This window comes from Mycteria americana, chromosome Z (assembly GCF_035582795.1).
Source record: "Mycteria americana isolate JAX WOST 10 ecotype Jacksonville Zoo and Gardens chromosome Z, USCA_MyAme_1.0, whole genome shotgun sequence".
Lineage (NCBI taxonomy): Eukaryota > Metazoa > Chordata > Aves > Ciconiiformes > Ciconiidae > Mycteria > Mycteria americana.
The window spans coordinates 9,944,049-9,958,629 of NC_134396.1; the positions used below are offsets into that span (position 1 = coordinate 9,944,049).

Here is a 14,581-nt window from a genome sequence, read left to right on the forward strand (position 1 = left end):
ATTCACAATACACTTTAGGGTGCAATTTGAAAATACAACTACTCTTGCTTGCTTAAAATCACAGTTCATTGATCTAGGATTATATTGATCCTACTGAACATAATGCAAAAAAAAAAAAATCTACTATTGATTTGAATGGATTATGCTTTTTCATTTACAATGACCTAAAATGTAATTAATGAAGACTACTTCCACATCAATATTCCCTTGAAATCTCAACCATTATACACAAGTTCAGAGGTACATCATCTGGTATTGGCACACATAGTAAGATAAAGTGAAAATATGATAGTTTCCTTAAGTTACACTAACAACTGTGAGGGATTCTTCCCCAGGATATTTAAAATTTTATATATAAGTAAACTTCATTTTCAAATATTTGTACTTAAGAAATATTACAGGTTAGTGGTAATGGCTTAAATGAGAGTTTTGTGGGGAAAATGTTTTTAGCACAATGAATTCCTCTAATTTACAGGGAAATATAGCTTAGGAATTGCTTGAGCACATCAGGTAGCGTCCTCGAATTTCTAAGCCCTCTTTTTCCTACAGTTCACATAATTACTCAGGCAGTATTTTCCCCCACCTCCCCATACTTTCTGCATATCAGTTCTGGGGCTCAGAACAAAGAAAAGAGAAAAGCAAACAGTTCTTCTTTCATGGTAAAGCAAAACTTGCTCAGTTATAAAGATATTGGAACCAAAAAATATTCATGGCTTTATTTTTTATATATTTTCTTCAATTTATTAATAATCTTTTATATATATTTATTTATGGCTTTGAGCAAAGACAAAAGAAAAAATCTAACTCATCCCTGATCATACAGTTATTGTAAGAATCAGATCTATAGTCTTTCCAGCAGCAGTAAGATCCAACCTTTTTCATTAATACATTTCATCCTGTACAGATGTGAGATTTCATACTTATGGGCTTACTTATGTACAGAGAAAATAGGTCAGTTCTGAAACTAGCAATGAACCTTTATATTACAGGAATGTGAGTCATTTGTTTCTTAAGCTAAATATATACACATTCATACATACATATATATACGTATATAATTTTATACCCTGTACCTTTTTTTTTTTTAATTAACATACAAATCCTAGATATTGTCCACTCTATTACAAAGTCATTAAAAATTATTTATGGTTTCACTGAAAGACCATGTGAATTAATATTTCTTCATAGTGCTTAAAATAAAATAAAAATATATATAAAAATATTTTGCTACTAACCCCATTTCTCCTATCAAATGTAAACCTTAAACAGTTTGAAAGATCAGTATATGATCTTAATTAACTGACAGAATTTGTTAGTATTAAAATAATATAAGGGGTACTGATAAATAAATGGTCTTGCAGCGTATCCATAATGTTTCAAACACTTTTAAACAATCACTTCCCCATATACTACTCTGGGCCACTTAAATTAATGGCAGCAGCATGTTAATGGGTTAATTACATCGATTTTTACCAGTGAGTGGGAGTCAGCAAAAACTGGAAGATTTTTTTAAATTTTTATTTGATGTACCACTTTAGTAAAAGGCATAACAGGCAGCATGGGTTCAAGCTCTGTTAGCTTTAGAATATTTACTTGGCTCTCAAGTACATCTGGATTCACTGCATTACGTAGTTTGTGATGTTATTTAATTTTTCCATGCATCGTTAAATTCAGCATTAATGGGAAAAGAACTCCTTTGCATTCACTTCCTTAACATGAGTCAGCTGGGTTTTAAAGAACAGAATATATGCTTGTATCATATCCATAATGCTGATTTTTCAATGAGTTAAATTATGACACATTTAGTTTCAATCTCTATTTAATGTGACAAATCAGGCACAAAGGATTATGAAAGAACTTTTTTTTGTGGATAAGATAACATGAAGGTTTGAGCAAACAAAACAAAACATTCACAAAACAGTATGCTTTAACCCTGCTTTCTGTCACCATTTCCTTTCTTGTTTGAAGACATAAAAATAATAAACCTCATACCTATGGGCTATGTTTGACACTACATGCCTTAGGATATACTATCCATTTAATTACAATATACACAGAGCAAATCGTGCATTTCCAGACAGACTTGATGCTATATTATATTTATTTTTGTAAATTAACACCACAGTCAACTACAAAACTACAGTGAAGACACAGAAAGCACCTGAAAGCCTAAATCAAGCTGTGGTTTACAAATAATCCTTTAAATGAAAAGCCTCACTTCTAGACTTAAACCAGAGATTCAAAGTCAGCATTATAGGAATTTTAAGGTAGACACAATTAATGAATGGTTATTATTTTCTAAGATACCGTAAAGTCTTTTCCTACAATGGCTGACTGAACCTATTTTTATCGTCTTTTTTTTTTTTTTTTTTTTTTTTTTTTCCCAAAGCATGCATGGAATATTCTCAGATGCTATTGGGGGCAAGGAGAAGAAAAGTGATGGTACTGGTGAAGTACAAGCGGTTTGCAGGATCAAGCGTACAATTTTGCATAAAACTTTGCATGTAAAAGTAACATTGTAGGTTTTAAGCCATTGCGTTACAATTTAACAGTTGTGTTGCACTTAGCTTTAACAAATTTTAAAACTGTAAATTTTGAAGTGAAGAGCGGAACCTAAATTCCTAAACAAAGACCTTGCAATGGTACACCACACAGCAGCTATTCTTGTTTGGGTCTAAAAAGTTATTTACAATGGCAATATTTATAGTCTTTGTAAAAGTCTTTAGCGATGTGAAGATCGAAGTCCACCCAGTTTTCTGAAACAACAGAAGGGTTGACATGTCGTGAGGTTACAACCTATCCAGAGGAGTACTAGTGCCAGCCTTTCGACTGCAGGTGTTTGCCATTTTTTGTTTTCCAATCTAATTCCCAATGGAAAGTGCTAACATATGAAATGCAATGGGAAACAACTGAATTCTTCACAAGAAATTAAGGTGTATGCAATAAATGAAATAACAAAGGTTTCAGAATATCACTCACTCAGTGCTATGTGTTAGATTGATACTTCTCTTCTTCTTTTTAATATACTTGTTTGCAGTTTGTTATTGTGTTGACAATTTTCCCATGAAAATAGCAAACCTCATAAACAGAGAAATCTGTTGGACTGATTTTAAAGTTGACACATTAAAAATAAGTAATATTACAGCTGAATTTAGACCTCTTTAATGGTTGCAAGAAAGGAAGACATGAATTCAAACAAGTTTTTTTAATTCCTTTTTTTTGATATGTATATTATATATATATATAATTTTACATTTGTTACATAGGGCAAAGCTGTCTAAAGTATTTTTCTCATAGTAGAGTGCTGGGGTACATTAGGAAACAGGCTAAAACAGTTCCGGGGACGGTGCTGGGTTCGTCACAAGTCTGTGGCTCACAGTTACCAGGGTTCATAAGTTTGACGCGAACCGCGGTTTGTCTCCCTCGGGCTCTGTGCTTAAGACTGTGGAAGAATCCCTTTGCAGGGGGGCTGGGGGCGGCACGGCCCCCCGGTTCGGGGGGATGGCTCCCGAGGACATCTGTCGGAAGAGCGAGACCCGCTGGGGGACGGTGGCCCGTCCAGCCGGGGGCACGCCGGGGCCGGGGGCGGGCTGCGGGAGGGAGGCGAGGGACTCCCCCACCGTGGGGTGAGGCCTGGCGATCAGGGTGGAGATCTCGTGGGGCAGGGAAGGCTGCGAGGCGGAGAGGGGCCGCACCTCCCGGGTCAGGTTGGTGTTGTGGAGGGCCTGGGTGCTCTTGTGGACCTCGTTCTTCTGCGCGGCCCCGGGGGGCTGCTGGGGAGCCTGCGGCTGCTGCTGCATGAGGGAGAGCTGCGAGGCCGTCGGCGAGGCGTACTGGAAAGTTCGGCCGGCCAGAGGGCTCTGTATGGGAGGGCTGCAGACGGCGGTGGTGTAGGAGCAGGGCGAGAGGATGACGGCCTGCTGGGGAACCTGCGTGCCGGGCGAGGGGGAGTGCAGGTTTCCGTGGGACAGGCTGCTGGCGGTGTACACGGGAGGGGACTGCGTCCTGACGCGCGACGATGAGGCCGAGGCGCTGGAGTTCAGGGGGGCAGGCATCTGCTGCAAGCTCACCGGGGCGATGGTCTGCACCATCTCCCTGTCGTGCTTCACGATCTGCTTCAGGATCTCGTTCTCCTGGTTGTTGAAAACCCCAGTGTTGAGGTCCTTCTGGAACTTCTGCAGGAGGATCGAGTTCTTCTTCCCTTCACAGAGAGGCAGAAGAGTTAGCGAGCCTGACACGCCGGGGCAGACCCCCACGCTGACTTTGCGTTTCAGCCCCCATCACCAAGGGCTATATATTGTAAAAGCCTCAGCAAACACGGGGCTGAGCAGGGGCCACACTGCGAGCCCCCTGCGAGCCCACTGCAGCAGGCTGTGCCTCACCGGGCACCGCCACAGCAGCCCACGCTGGCAGGCAGCTCCTGACAGCTGGCCTCCGCGCACGCCCCGTCCCTCCTCTCCCTGCACCAGCACGGCAGGCTTTCATAACACCGCTGCACTCAAGGACACCTGGCCTTTCTGTGCCTCTTCACTTGTAGTGTATTGCTGTTACTACAATCATTCTGAAAACGTAACCATGGTAATTTACTGAACAACAGGGTGGAAAAAGCCATGGGGCTCTGCACGTATAACGTCTTTCTCTCTCATTGCAAAACTGTCCTAATTTCCACTAACCTGTTACATAAGTTATAAATACACCTGCCATTTAGCACATTTCCTGGAACTAATTATTAGACATTAGTAACCAGTGAGCACTAGCTTGCAAGAAATCATCTTTTTAAATGTTTGTGAACCAATATGAACTCACGGCTAATGTGACACCTGCTTGCACAATAAAGACTGCTGTACGCTGTGTCCTGATGTCTGCTTGATGGTTCTCAGTGTCTGCAAGGTGTAGACAGTATTCTCTGTCATCAGACGCACAGGAACAGAATTGCACTCAATTGTTCTTTTTTTGATAAAATGGTTCACATTTTATCTTTTGTCCTGTGTAGATTTCATAGTGTAAACACAGCACTTCAGATGGGATTGCTACTCCAAGAGCAGACTGTACTTTACTACTAATATTATTTAAGCACATATTACTTAGACTACATTTCCAGAGAGTCTTGAGAGACAAATTGTAAGAGTTTGAAAAGTCTTGATAAGACAAATTAGTGCACTGAGTGCTCACAATCTGCAAAATACTAAAACAGGTCTATTAAATATTAGAAACCTGTATACCTGTATTTCATTTATGTACTCTTGCTATATTAAAGAAAACATGCTTTCTTCTAAATCATATCTTCAGCTTAGAATAGATAGCACAATGACACTGCCCTGCAATTCCTTCTGTATTCATTTTGAAGAAACTGCAGGTGTAACTGTACTGACAAAGAGTGATGTGGGGAAATCTTTACACTGGAGTTTTCTTGTGAAGGAAACACCACGAAACAGGATAAATGATTTTTTACGCATAGCTGCATTTTAAAACCAGTGTCAATAATGATGATCAGAGTGCAATCCTCCCAACCGAAGACCATATATTTTATCTAGTATGTCCTATCAGAAAGGCCCGGAATGTCTGGATGCACAACAGCAGACTTTGCGTACCCTGTTTTGATAATCTGCCATATCCTTTCTGCCTTTCACTTGGATATCGTTGGCCTGCTTTTCTGATTGCAAGCTGATCTGAGTAACACCAGTGTGCAGCCATCAATGCTAGCAGTGCCCATGTTGTGAGGAAAATGAGAGCCCTGCTGCAAAGGATTAATTCACTTCAGCAAACATGGGTTTTGTGAGTGCTGAAAGGCTTCAGCTCTTCCCAGCTTTATAGATGTCATCTGTAAACAATTTATGTAGGAAAATGTCATCTACTGCTCATGAAACAGCATAAACCCTATCAAGAGCTGAGGGCAGCAAAAGAAATGTACAGGATCAATAAATAATACTAATGATAATTAAAGTACGCAAAATAAACCTCAGAGGAGTATGAGAGCTTTCTAAAACTCAAAGTTCTTTATTATTTAAAAGTGAGATTGCAGAATTTCTTGTCTGGACGCATGTCCTATTCATAGATCAACAGAACATTCACTGCAGTGTAACAGAAACAAAACTTTTAAGAAGGGTTTAATCTGGGCATTTTATCTTGCAACTCAAGGAAAAGAAAAGGTATAAAGGTTTTAAGATTTTCTAATATGGAAAAAAAAGTAATACCTATCCTGTCAAGTCTATCAATTGCCACTGTTTCAAAGGCCCTTCTCATCATGGGATACTCTTCCAGAACCTCATTGAAGTTGTCCACCGAGAGGGAATACAGGCGACAGTACGTGTCTGCTCGTACACTGGCAGTTCGACGGCCCTTGGTCAAAAGGCAAATCTCTGGGGAGAGAAATATTCAACACACACAGAAAACAAAGAAGTTAGTGAACCATGTGAAACTTAAAAGCTAGGAAGTGACTCGGTGCTAACAAGTAATAATTCAGTACTCAGAGGCAATTTTTCTATTGCTGTTTACGCAAGGTTGCAGGGACAACTCTGAGGGTATTTGATTCTATTTTTATTACTCTGAAAAAATAACTAATGTCCTTTAAGAACCCTGCTTATAGGTTTTCTCGGTCTGGACTCTGATATTATCAAAGCTTTCTAAAAAAATTCTTCAAGTTGTAAGGAATGATCCATCAGCTGTCAAACACAGGTTGCTGACTCAATTAACCCAAGTGATTCTATTGATTTTTTTTAAATATCCAGCTGACATAGAGAACCAATTCCTTTAATCATTCACCAGATTTGCTAAATTAATTTAATACATGATATAATCATATTTGAATATAAGATCTGTTCTAAGAAAAAATGCTTCAAGCATGAAAATGCCTTCTGTTTCCTTGGGGTTTATGTCCTACGTATTTTGGGAGAGTAAACTTATGATTTTAGACTTTTTTTTCTCGTTGGGCTAAAAACCAGAACCCTTTTAACCTCTCTTTATTCCGTTTGATTAGTCTAGTAGCCTTTCTCTGCAAGTGCCTCCAACAGGAATTCATCATTCTGGAACAGAGGAGACCAAAGCCATATGCAGAGTCCCAAGAAACAGCCCCAAACTTGTGACTGCTGATTCCTGAACCCACAGGAAGAGGGTTACTGGATAAAGGCCAAAGTCAATGCCTGAGGCTTGTAACAGCAAAACAGATGGGGTAGAATATTTATTTATTTATATTAAAATACAAAAAATTAAAAAGTCAATTGCAAAAAGAAGTGCTTGAGTTGATCCCATTTTCAAGCCGGGGAATAAGAACACACTTAGAAATATCAACAATTCTTGGGCTCAGGGAGGGTGAGAGATAGTTTCCCTACCCAGTTCCAGCAGTAAAGAGCAGTGAGTTCATATTTGTTCATATTTAAATACTAGCTAGAAAACTGTCTCCTACCCTGCTTGTGTGTCTATCACAAATGATCATTCTCAATCTCAATCAACTATAATTCTCAAGTGTGGAAAACCAAATTTAACAAAAATTAACAAAAATAAAGAATTCTGCAGGCTTTACTTCAGATCTATAAAGTGCTAGTATAGGTTGTTTTTTTTTATGTCTTTAACAAAATAATTTTTTTATTAATCTAGAATGTAAAGAACCTTGATGGTTTTTCAGCTCATACTTCTTGTTGAAGAATTTCCACTTGCCACCTAACCCTGAAGGCTTAGGGGCTAAGATGCTTAAATAACAGCAGATAAATCAAAGTAAATTAACATGGGACCAGTACTAGCACAGAACGTACTTAAACCTCAACAGCTTTGGGGAGAATTTGTAGAGACTAATGGGTATTGTAAGAGTCTTGACCTAATGTCCCTCACAAAACTTGATGCCCATGAAATAATGACAGTTTACTGTAAAGAGCCAGCCAGGTCAAACAGAAGGCAGTCCTTTCCTCTTCCATCCCCTAGCTCATCCTGACCCCTTCTCCTTTGATTGAACCCACTGCATTTTAGTTACAAGAGTGAGAAGGACGTTTTGCCCAAAGGGAGCAGTTAAATGCAGTGAATGCCTCCTCCATTTCCTGAGATATTCTTTAGATCTCACACAGAATAAAGTCTTACAATACATGGTTGAATTTAGAGATAACTTAACTAGCTGGAAAATCTGTGTGACTAATGATCACCTCTTGATTTTCAGATTTCTTCACTTAAAATTGCTGCAAACGACACTAGAGACATAAGGAGGAGTCTTCTGCTACACGCAACAAATAAAAGTACTTGAGTTTAAAAAACATCACATGCCCAAAACAAAACAAAAGTTGACTATGGATCCCAGCCACTCTGAAAACTGTAAAAAAAAATGGAGAAAGTACTGTTTTCATCATTATTAATCTAGAACACTGTATTTTAGATTACTTCAACAAGAAAGATAGGAAGAAACCATTAGAGACAATGTTAGATTTCATCACAGGACAACGGGGCCATGGAATTCATGGATATTACTGCAATAAATATAATTTTTTTTTCCCCTTCTTTCGTCTTCTATTATTCATATCAAGTAAGGGGAATGGAAAGAATCACTGAAAACTATACATTGTACTCTGCAAACGCTGTCAGCCCACAACTTCTGGTTGAAGAACAGTTTTTTGGAAGGCTCTTAATACCCATAATAGAGTCTTCTAGTCAGATAAGATAATAAAGGATGGGTCAGAAAAGATATGACAAATGTCCCAGTGCCTAGAAACTGATCAGGGAGTGCCACCGTGGAGCCTGCCTGCTCAGGAAGCAGGGAAAGCTTTGTGCTCTCTGCACCAGTTGAACGGTCTCATTCAAAAGATGAACTACATCCTTCTGACAGAAAAAGTACCATGTGAAGAATACCCATGTAATGCATTTCCAGCAATGTTTCCTGACTGATTAGAGTTGTATCATAATCACTGATACATCATCTATATTGCTTTGTTATACGTATCAATAGCATCATTTGTACTTGGGCCACAAGACTAATGTGCTTGTTAATTGTATGTGTTCTGCATTTAAGTTCATTTCATCTATTAGCTATTTGTTTGGAACAAACTCTCGGGCTTAATAAGACATAATATATAAAATCTCATTTACTTGGACCAGAGAGGAAGAACACAGAATGACAAAATGTGTTCCCATCAAACACTTGTGTTCTTTTAAATAAATCAAAGTAATTATTTTTTTTACAAATAAATAAACAATAGATTTCATTAAGAGAACAAAGTAATGATAATATCCGTGATATATTTAAAATGAGTTTTAGCAGCATCAAGTACACGAGGTGCCCTCAAATATTATGCTCTCCTTGATGTTAAATTGATTGAAACAGACTATGAAATACAAATAATAGCACAGGAGTGTGCAGTGAAACACAAAGGGCACAGACTATTTTCAAACAGCTTGGACAAACAAAGTTCTCTATTAGCATAAAAAGAAAGCCATGGCAGCATATTATTCACTAATATTCCCATCTGTGGTTGGCATGGTGCATTGCCTTCATGCTGACACTTTCGAAGTGTCAAATACTTCTATCTTTCCTTTCCAAACAAAAGAATGTCTTCAATTCCAATTAATAATTATGTATTAGGCTACAATGAACTTGTAATTCAACTCTTAATGCTAGTTTTACTTTAATTATTTAATCTCTTTGGACAACTGTTCCCTAGAACATTCTGAAACAAATGTCAATCACTGCACGAATGAAAAATGACTATTTGAAAGCACTAAATGCTGCTAAAAATGTTCATTTGTTCTTACAGTCCATATTTAAAACAAATGTAATTAATTTGTCTGTGAAAGTCGCAATTTGTGTGCTGCTAGCATCAGATCTTTCCCACAGAACAATGCAGCTCTCAAAAGAACATGGAAAAGGGCTCAAATAGAATGTACTTTCTGGTGTCAAGACATTGACTAAAAAATGCAATGATAAAAGTTTAAAGCTAAGCCTGTTCTGAAGACTGTAATTATAATAATCAAAACTGATCACCAGTATATCAGTGGCACACATACATGGGACATGGTTTAGTGGTGGACATGGCAGTGTTAGGTTAACAGTTGGACTCGATGATGTTAAAGGTCTTTTCCAACCCAAATGATTCTATGATTCTGTGATTCTAGGGCAGTATTTCAGCAAGAGCATCAGGTTCAGTTTTTGGAACACCATTAATTTCTAAAGAAGCTTGCCCATATCTGTATCTCATAAAACAGGGGATGTGTAGATCATATTTTATTATTGCATTAGTGTGACAGAACACTCTGGATAGGAAATTCTACATACCTGAAAGAGAGCACTAAGGAAGACTGATTTCGGGAAAACCTGAATGAGTTAAGGTGCATGACACAATCCACAGGATGACCTTTAAAGAATTAGGATTAGTAGGCCTTTTGTAAGGGCCACAGTTTTGGTTCCAACTGAGATCAGGTTCATTGTTCTTGTGGACTGTATCGATATGCCACTGCAGGTGATAATTTTCCCCCTCCCATGTTGCTATGCAATTCCTAAACATCTTTTTTCTTCAAGAAAATAACTGCTGGGGATGTGGGCGTGGTTCACCTCTAGCACCATTTGTGGTGTTGCATTGCTTTCTTAGTCTTTGCTGGATGGGTACACGGGCTGGCTACCCTAGCAATAATTTCCTGTCTCCGCTTTATATAGACCTAGGAAAAACCCTTTTTTACTCTGGGAGGCAGTACAGTTTATCTGACAGTGTGGCACCTATCCATTAACTGTCAGTTCATTTTCCATATAAATTATACTCCAGATGTAATTACTCAACTTTCTATGTCACATTAACATTTCACTAGAGATTGAAAAATCAAAAATCAAAATAACAATATAAAGTTGCCTTGCAGAGGAAATGTGTCCACCAACAGATAAACGGTGTTGATAAAGGAAATGTTATGAGTCCAGTAGTTAGCCGGTTCATTAAAGGACACCAAACCGGTCCTGTCTCCATGGAACATATTTCTTAGCTTAGGATGGCATATAGTAATATGTAGAGAATTTATACAATGAATTATTACTGTATGCACAGCTTTGTTTTGCAAGGACACAAAGACCAGAATTAAAGCAAAAGTTCAATTTACCAGGTGCAGGAATTAATTTTTTGTAGTAATGAATAAATGAGTTAAACTAGTATTTTAGCCATCTAATGCTTTCCATATTAAAATCAAGTAAAAATAATCAGCAGTTTATATGCATTTCCAAACTACAGCACTTCATTAAGTGCCCTGTCCCCTTCCAAAGCTGTAACAGGCTTCCCATCATCTGTCATATTTAACATTACAGGATCTAATGAAGTGTCCTTCCAGATGAGGAGAGCTGACTATTGCTTCAGTTCCTCAGCAGGAAACTAGTTTCATCTTGTAGCAGGCACATACATTGCTGTGTAAATGGGCAAGCGGCTATTCAGACCATCTGGTTACTTTCAGCAGCAGAAGAAAGATGGAAAATCAAAGCAATTCAAAGGCTTGGGTCAGTCGATCTAACGTATTTGGGGATGCTTTATGAGAATGGGACAGTGGATTAGGATATTGTTATTTTATAGAGAGCAATGAGTTACTAAACTATTACAGACAAAACTTAGATGTACAAAAGCTCTTTCCATCCACCCATCTCGTAAGTCTTCAGAGTAAGTTTCCCAGAACTACCAGGTTTAGGTTATTCTTTTCTAACGTAACTCTTCATAACAGCAACTCTTTGGCATGGGGCAAAGACCAATAGTTCTTGATTTCATTCCAGCTACTGAAGTTGTCCACTGACCAGAAACTAGCTAATGGGTGTGCCAGTCACAGGAAAGGACCTTTGGCTCGGGGCACTCTGCTCCCAGTTTTACAACAGGTAATGTGAGTGATGTTTTTTCCTTTAGGAAAGGACTATATAAACTTCAAGCAACTAAAAAAAAAAAAACCAGTAAGCTTCTAGACACCCCATTCTTTCAGAAATGGAGTGATTTCCCAGTTCTATGTTGACTTAACCATCTTTAATACAGAAAACGGGGAGAAGCTGTTTCATATGATAAAAAACATGATTGCTTTAACACGTACTTCTCCATTTCTGTCTCTTTTTTCTTTATTAAAGTCTGGAAAACATCAAATGCATCTATCTATATTTTTTTCTAACTTTTTAATGTATTCTTTTTATCTTTCAATATATTATCACTAGTGCACAAAATGGAAAACCCAGGGATATGCTGCTTTTTGTTATAGATATTAAAATGACTAGCACCAGGTCTTATGATTACTCAGGATGTAGCTGACACAAATTAAAAGAGTTTCAGTAATCTATTTTCTAAAAAAAAAAAAAAATAAATGCTATGCCACATAGCTATGCAGATTTTATTTTGCAGTTGTTTTGCAAAACAGTATTTACATCCATATTAGTCACAACGATGGAGGGGAAAAAAAAGGAAGTGATATCCCGCAAATCCAGATCTATGGAGTGGATGGAAATGAAAAGGCTCAGGTAACATCTAGCTCTGAATTCAGTCCTATATTTAAGAAATCTTAAAATATAGTCACTGCTCAACAGGAATATTCCTGCAGCAAAGGAGAGAACTTAAGGAAGAATGAAAATGGAGACAATTACTGCCTTTTACAGCCAGGTTTGTAATCTGGACTGTCCAAAAGAAAGCTACACAAAACCTACATCTTTTCCCACCTTATTCACACTAAATATGGAATTGCAGACAAGACAGTCTGAGTTTGCCACAGTGAGCAATAACAGACACTGCCTGCATGACCTCTTGATTTAAAACATGCCACAACAATTGTTTGTAAAGTTGCTTTCGGATATCTAGGTTCATCAACCAGAGAGAGGGTTCATGAAGGAGGCCTGGATACATTGCTGAGTAGTTACTATTTTGAAGAGGGATTGAAAATGACCAATTACAGTTAAGGGTCCAAAACAACTTCCTTAATGCCTCCGTTTCAGTCTCCTGTCACTTTGTGAACTATTTACCTAAACCTAATTTAAATTTATCTATTTGTGATATCTGTTGCCCTTATATAGTCATCCTATTAAAAAAAGCAAGCAAAAAACCCAACAGGTTAGTTTATTTCACATTTTTATTGCCTGTTTGTAGTTATTTGAAATTTCTGGCTCTGAAGACCCTGCCACATGAGGTCTCAGCATGTTCATTGTTTAATTTATTTTATTTTGTTTAATTTAATAGAACAAATAAAAGAAATGGAAAATGTGCCCTAACCAGCAAGGTTGAAATTGTCGATTTTTTAAACAGAAACAGATTAGAAAAAGGTGAATTACACCTCTATTAACACAGCAATTAAAAATGAAAAAATATATTTCATTCAGTAAGCTAGAGACTCATGCTTACTGACTTGTGGAATTGTCCCCTCATTGCAAGTTAGGAACACGATTCTTGTTTGCAAATATCTTTGCCTGCTTGCCAGCACCCTTGCTGGATGAGATAATTTCTCCATCATGAAGATTACCCATATGTATCATGTCATATATCTGAAGAGAGGAAGACAGAATGCAATGGGGACTGAAAACAATATTTGCTTCTATGTTTGAGGATGACATGATGCTACGGTGTAATAACCAATAGTAACAATAGGAGTTTTAGTCTTCTTGAGGCAGGAAATGGTCAGCAGGAAAAAGAAGTAGATGATAAGGGATACCAGCACCCCCCACAAACAGTATTTTACCAGTCCCTTTCATCCAGAATGTCACCCTTGGGACACAATCCCCACATTTGGAAAAAAGAGGGTTTGTCTCCAAAGCCACTCCGAGACAAGAAGGAACCTTCAAAACAGACAAGTTAGAAGCAGCTGGAGACAGGTATCTATGATGGGCTTTTTATAACCATTTTCCTGATCTAAAATACAGGTGAAAGATGATTACTTCTTTTGCTATATTTCTTTCCATTACTCTCTTTCCTAAAGGTCTCCCTCCCAAGCCTTCATTTGCTTAACCTTTATATATATATGTCAAATGTTTGGTACAGTAAGTGGTCTAATTAGAGAAGTTCTAGTCTTATTTTTTTCCTATATAGTATTTCTAATTGGCAGAGAGGTACGTTTATTTCATTGGAGATAGCACAAATTTCCTGGGGGAAATATTTTTCTTCTGAAAAGAATTGCCTAACTTTCATCGAGCCAAACTTTGATAGGATTTATAGAGGAATATTTATTTTAAAAAATGTTTTGTACTTATTTAGGGTTTGTCAACAAGCCTGAAAGTATGCTCCTTTCTTTGCTTTGCCCCAAATTTGTCTTTTATGCCACCTACCAATGAGAAGCCTGTTTCTTGAAACAACTCTTGTTCTTATCAGCCCATTTCCTTGAATAAAGTTTAGTACGCTACTTTATAGCAGCTCTGAGAAAAGCAATGTGATAACATGTTACTAACATGTTACCACCTTAGACTTCCGGAGGGCGGACTTCGGCCTGTTTAGGAGACTGGTCGAGAGAGTCCCCTGGGAGGCAGCCCTAATGGGCACAGGAGTGCAGGAAGGCTGGACATTCTTTAAGGAGGAAGTCCTAAAGGCACAAGAGCGGGCTGTCCCCAGGTGCCGAAAGACGAGCCGGCGGGGAAGAAGACCGGCCTGGCTGAGCAGAGAGCTCTGGCTGGAACTCAGGAAAAAGAGGA

General features: G+C 38.2%; 1 protein-coding gene across 1 annotated transcript in view; it reads right to left on the reverse strand.

Moving 5' to 3' along the window:
• Positions 1–775: 775 nt before the first annotated feature.
• HCN1 (hyperpolarization activated cyclic nucleotide gated potassium channel 1) overlaps positions 776–14,581 on the reverse strand; it is a 208,130-nt gene continuing 194,324 nt past the window's right edge. Inside the window, exons 7-8 of the mRNA XM_075527431.1 lie at positions 6,195–6,359; positions 776–4,201 (exon numbers count right to left, since the gene is read on the reverse strand). Of these exons, the coding sequence (XP_075383546.1) occupies positions 3,390–4,201; positions 6,195–6,359 (977 nt within the window). The 3' untranslated portion in view covers positions 776–3,389. The remainder of the gene's footprint in view (positions 4,202–6,194; positions 6,360–14,581) is intronic.